The sequence below is a fragment of the Octopus bimaculoides genome, chromosome 24 (assembly GCF_001194135.2).
Source record: "Octopus bimaculoides isolate UCB-OBI-ISO-001 chromosome 24, ASM119413v2, whole genome shotgun sequence".
Lineage (NCBI taxonomy): Eukaryota > Metazoa > Mollusca > Cephalopoda > Octopoda > Octopodidae > Octopus > Octopus bimaculoides.
Window position 1 is genome coordinate 36,133,676 of NC_069004.1, and position 5,986 is coordinate 36,139,661.

The 5,986-nt window shown below is 38.2% G+C and overlaps 1 protein-coding gene across 4 annotated transcripts in view; it reads left to right on the forward strand.

The window, feature by feature from the left end:
• The window catches only part of LOC106881910 (putative ferric-chelate reductase 1), a 34,182-nt gene that overhangs the window by 10,786 nt on the left and 17,410 nt on the right, over positions 1 to 5,986 (forward strand). For 3 of the 4 annotated variants that reach the window (XM_052976527.1, XM_052976528.1, XM_052976530.1), the window contains exons 4-7: positions 1,249 to 1,349; positions 3,078 to 3,156; positions 4,100 to 4,141; positions 5,311 to 5,457. In XM_052976527.1, the coding sequence (XP_052832487.1) occupies positions 1,249 to 1,349; positions 3,078 to 3,156; positions 4,100 to 4,141; positions 5,311 to 5,457 (369 nt within the window). The remainder of the gene's footprint in view (positions 1 to 1,248; positions 1,350 to 3,077; positions 3,157 to 4,099; positions 4,142 to 5,310; positions 5,458 to 5,986) is intronic. The other variant, XM_052976529.1, reaches the window with a different exon arrangement.

A 5,986-nucleotide genomic window follows, 5' to 3' on the forward strand; every position in this document is an offset into this window, starting at 1 on the left:
GGGGCCATACACGTCTTTCAGGCCGGCAAAGAACTTCTTGGAGTTGTGCTTGTCTGCATTCTATTGTAGTTCTGCAGCCTTGTTTTCCCACCACTTGTCTTTCATCTGTCGCAGTTCAGTCTGTACCTTTCCTCTGATGTTCTTGAGGCGGTCGTGCTTGGCTTGAGAGTCTTTGTCGTTGAGCCAGGCTGTGAAGGCTTCTTTCTTCTGCTGGAGGAGGGTGGTGGTCTCCTTGTTGTTGTCAAACCAGTCTTGGTGTTTCCGTTTTGTGTGGCCAAGGGTAAGGCTGGCAGAGTCATGCACTGCATCCCGGAAGTTCGCCCAGGCCTTCTCAAGGTTTCCCTCTTCTGGCAGATGTTCAAGCTGGTTCGCAAGGTTGGCATTGAGAGTCACTTTTGTTTTTGGTTCATTGAGTTTCTGGACGTCCAGTTTCTTTTTAACATCAGCTTTCTGACGTCTGTGTCTGCTGACGATTGAAAAGGACAGCCTGCACCTCAACAACAGGTGATCTGTCCAGCAGTCAGAACCCCTCATTGCCCTAGTAATGCGAACATCCTGGATGTCACAGCACCTGGTGATCACATAGTCAATCAGGTGTCAATGCTTGGATGTAGGGTGCATGAAGGTAGCCGTGTGGATGTCAGGCAGTTGGTACAGGGTATTGGTGATGGTGAGTCTCTGTTCAGCACAGAAGGTGAGTAGCAGTTGGCAGTTGGTATTCTTATGTCCGATGCCATGTGGCCCGATGACATCTGGCCAAGACTGGGCATCTCTGCCTACACGGGCATTGAAGTCCATGAGTATCAGTAGCTTGTCATCTTTAGGAACTGACCATAGCACTTTGGTGAGGTTCTGATAGAACAGCTCTCTCTGCCCCAGAGTGTAGGTCGTGGTGGGGGAGTAAGCACTGATGAGTGTCAGGTGCATCTTGCCTTGGAGAGGAATTCTCATCACCACCAGGCGGTCACTGATTCCTCTTGTGAAGGACTCCAGGTTCTTGACATGGGTGGTGCGAATGGCATTTTTTCTTTTTTTTTCCCTTTTTGTTTTTTGTTCATTTGTATTTAAATGTTACAATTAAATAAAAAAAACAATTCGATTAAGAAATAAAGAAAGAAAATCATGATGAGGTAATACTAGCTACATGATGGTTGCTGGAATGGTCACAGTCAGGGTTGACATTTGCCATTTATCAACTAGATGGCCATCACTGGATTATTCTGTTAATCTATTTTCTCACTTTTCCAGAAACCCAATTCTGCCCTCACTCATACATCAAAAGAACTAAAAAGCAGTTTATCTTTTAATTGGACATCACCGATAAATATTCCTTCTGGCCTACATTTCGAGTGAGTAAGCACCATCACCACCACCTTTTATTTTTTTATTGATCTCTCCTTAAAACCTGCTCTTTCTTCGCATTGTCTCTCCATTTGCTACTTGTTTTATCGATTGGGTGGACAAAAAACACAAATAAAGACGTGTGCGCACACATGCACAAGCATACACATACACACAGAGGAGCAGATGTGGTTGTGCAGTTGAAAAGTTCACTTTGTAAGCATTGATTTCAGGTTCAATCTCACTGCATGACACCTCAGAGAAAGCTCTACAACTGTAACCCTGGGCTGGCCTTTGTCTACTGAGTAAATTTGGCAGACAAAATGTTCCAACACCTATCACATGTGTGTGTGTGTGTTTACATTCTGTGGTCACAAGAAAATATCCCTGAGTTAGAAATCATGAACTTTGTTGATATTCTATCAACAAATTGTTTCTTAGTTCTGCGCTTTGGAAGACTTCTGGAATGGGAAAAGATCTCCTACTTGATAAATCGGCTAATGTTAGTGACAGGAATGGTACCCAGCTGTTAAACAATGCCTTGATATGCTTATGTCTAACCTATGTTAACATGGAAAATAAATGTAAAATGACAAAACAAATCTGTGTGTATGTGTGTATTTGACTTTTCGAATTAGATGACACACATACATATAGAAACAAACAAACATGCACGCAAACACAAACACACACATACATACATACATATAGGATGCATCATTTTTTTGGAGGACTGGCCCTCGTGCCGGTGGCACATAAAAGCAGCCACTACACTCTTGGAGTGGTTGGCATTAGGAAGGGCATCCAGCTGTAGAAACTTTGCCAAATCAGATTGGAGCCTGGTGCAGCCTCTGGTTCACCAGTCCTCAGTCAAACCGTCCAACCCATGCCAACAATGATGATAATGATGATGATGATCATCATCATCGTTTAACGTCCGCTTTCCATGCTAGCATGGGTTGGACGATTTTACTGAGGACTGGTGAAACCAGATGGCTACACCAGGCTCCAGTCTAATTTGGCAGAGTTTCTACAGCTGGATGCCCTTCCTAACGCCAACCACTCAGTTTTGGCTGCTATATCTAGCATGGTGGTGTCTTATAGATGCCCTTAATTATAATTTGAATAATAATTATTACCTATGAGTGTTTTTATTCCCATGCTAGCCTCCTGATATGATCGGTATTTTAAATAACGATCTTATCCTTATTTACATATATATATATATATATATATATACATATATATATATATATATATACCAACAATAACCACAGCAGCAGCATATGATGACATATCTTCCAAGAGCTCTAACTTTCTTGTTACTTATCTTTTTGGCCTTAGTTGTCAGATGATGTCAGACATGAGGTTGACTCTTCAAATCAAAAGGCACATCTGTAATCATTGCCCTAAAAGCACAACATAGTCATACAGAGATGGTTTACTCTTTGAAAGTTGCCCAATCTTTTGTTGTCATAGATCGGAAGGAACTGGAAGCTGCTGATAGGTTAGGGTTAGGGTGAATGAAGGAGGAGTTAGCAACCCTCAGATAACCTGAAGCATTTTACATGCGTACGTATATATATATATGTGTGTGTGTGTGTATCTGTATGTACACACACACACACATACATACATATCTATCTTACCTGTAGTATATATTTTTTACTTTAGATTTTGTATGGAACTGATTTCTTCTAAATCATTTTGCCCCCTGTTATCTTTTGTCTTTTCAGTTCCTCAGTTGTTGAATCGTATTCCGTTTTCTGGACCAATCTGAGAACCCCTCTTACAACAACTCCTTCTGTAACTACTGTAAGTATTCTGTTTTTCTTTCTTATTTTGTTGTATTTTATTCCTTGACTTTTGAATGGATGAAGTAAGACAATATTTCTCAGCGCCTCCCCACTGACCCACCCCACTTCACTTATCATGTCAGTAGGGATCAACATCAAACTTGCCAGCGTATTTAATGACATTAAAATGGTAGGGACAAAGGTTATTGTTTACCGTATCTTTATGTTTTAACCACAATGATTCAATCTGATTGATTTCTGATCATCATTAACTGATTGATTTTGTTGAGGTTTGGCACTTTTAGTTTACTAGCTGCATGTATGTGTGTGTGTGCGCACACGTGTGTGTGTTTGTACATGTGTATTCATATATATATATATCTATGCATGTATGTATATGTGTGTGTGTGTGTGTGTGAAGGTATATATGTAAATGTGTGAATGTATGCATTTATCTATATATCCATGCATGCATTAATGCATGTGTATATCTATTCATGTCTCAATGCATATATGTAGGTATGAATGTATGTGTGTAGGTTTCTTTATTTCATTTTTGTTTTCAGTCCTTTGAAATCTGAGTATCAGAATTAGTTTTTAACCCAGAAATAAATCTTAATCAAAGAAATTTAGAGAAGAACAACTATAAAGATGTTAAATTTTAGATTTTAGAAAAGTCTTCCATATTTTCATTGTTCCATTGAGAGAATCAATCGACAAAATCTAAAAGTATTGTTTTTATCTTTGTTTTTCCTGAAAATCTAAGTTTTCAAGTTTGACTTGAATTAACGAGTCATTATTTAATAATCAATGATTAAAATATCAATTTATAATCAACAAACTGTCGGTTTTGATGCAGTCATTTAATAAATGTTCTCAATTGTTTATTTTTCATAAATTATTTCCCTCTTTGGGGCACCTGACTCTTACAACTCTTCATGGTTTATGCTTGCTAACCAAAGGATATGCCAGTAACTCCCACCAGTGTTCCCGGAAAAATCAGTGTTAGAACTCTAATTTTCTTTTTTATTTTATTTCATTTAATTTTATTTATTATTTTTTTTTTAAATTTGAATGAATTAATTTAGGTCTTCCAATTAAAATATTTCTAAAAGTCTTTTATTTAAAGTATGACAACAACATTACCACTCGTTGTTTAGTGATTTTGGGAGGAGTACATATGTAAAGAGACACTAACATGTACATGTGCATCTGCACACACATGCACACAGACACGTATACACACACACACGCACACACATGCACACAGACACGTATACACACACACACGCACACACATACATATGGCTGGTATCTTTCCGCTCCTGTTTGCCAAACCCATTCACAAGGCTTACGTTGACCTGAAAGTATATTATGAGACATTTGCCCCAAGTACTGTGTGTTGAGATTGAACTTGAAGCTCTGTGGTGAGGAAGTACTCTTCTTAACCAAACAGCCATGCTTGTGCCTCTTCAGATTTTGGCAGAGCAGTGTAGGATTGCTGATGCCTGAAAGACAAACAGATCACTCCAAGAGAGGAAATAACATAAACAGCAAAGATCTACTGAACTGGATTTGAACTCAGAATAGAAAGGCATGTAGCTTGATAGTAGAATGCATTTGTAAGCATTACTCTGCCTCTTCTTGCAGTCATCTTGCTTTGTTACCTGGTTTTAGAATAAGGTACAGCATATGTCTGTGTGTGATAAGAGGGGACTAAATAGGTTGGCAATAGGAAGGGCATTTAGCTGTAAAATCACCATCAAAACCACCTCCACCACCACCTCCACCACCACCACCACTACCACCACCACTACCACCACCACTGCTGCCATGGCTGGTATAGGTGGGGTGGTGGTCTGCCCTTAACCAGTAATCCTATTATCAAAAATGTTCCATCTGTAACCATCCCATTTTATCTCTCACTTTTTTTTTGACATAATATACCTAAGACTATAATATTCAATGTATCATTTTTTCAAGATGGGAGGGTATGATTTCGAGAGAGACTGACTGCTATTCTTAGCTGATTAAACAGCAACATAGAAGCCATTCCATTTTTGTTGTTGTTTTTGTTGTAGATAATAATTTTTTTTTATATATGTGTGTAGTTTTGTTAATGAAACTAATTGTTCTATCTCACATCATTTTAATTTGTTCTCCTCTTGTGAAGAATACATGGAAATGCAGTGAAAACTTTGAGTGCCAAATTTCTTGGATAATGGATAAGGCCTCCAAAACCACAAATTTTGAGTTCAACTTTGAAGTTACAACTGATCGATCTTATATTGCACTTGGCCTCTCAGAAGATACTGATATGGTTTGTACATGACAAAAGCTTTATTTCACTTTTTATTTTCATGTTGCAGTGTTTATTTTTCTCCAACTTCTCAAACTAAGACTGATGCCCCAGTATGGTCCTAACATTGATTGCTAAGTAATGTTAAAGGAAAAACAAAAGAAAATAAACAAATATGTTAATTGTTGCTTCAAGCTGGTTAGCCTTAACTGTTATAGCTAGAACAAGCTTGAGGAAATCAATTAAAAAATACAATAAGGCTTTTCTAACATTATTATGTGAAACAATCATTGAAACCAGAAAAGAGGCTCATTTTTGCTTTTGCAATGTCTCTTGATTTGTTTGTTAAATTAAAAGCAAAAACCAAAAAAAAACAAAAAACAATCTAAGGGCAGAGTTTTGTTCATAAACATTATTTCCTTTGTGAAACACACTGTCACCTCAGTCATACTGAAAATCTTAGTTATGTAGTGATGCCTGGTTCCAGTCGCCATTTTGGGATTTTCATCCACACATGCGCAGGGATTAGAGCCTTCCGGAAGGCCTGCCA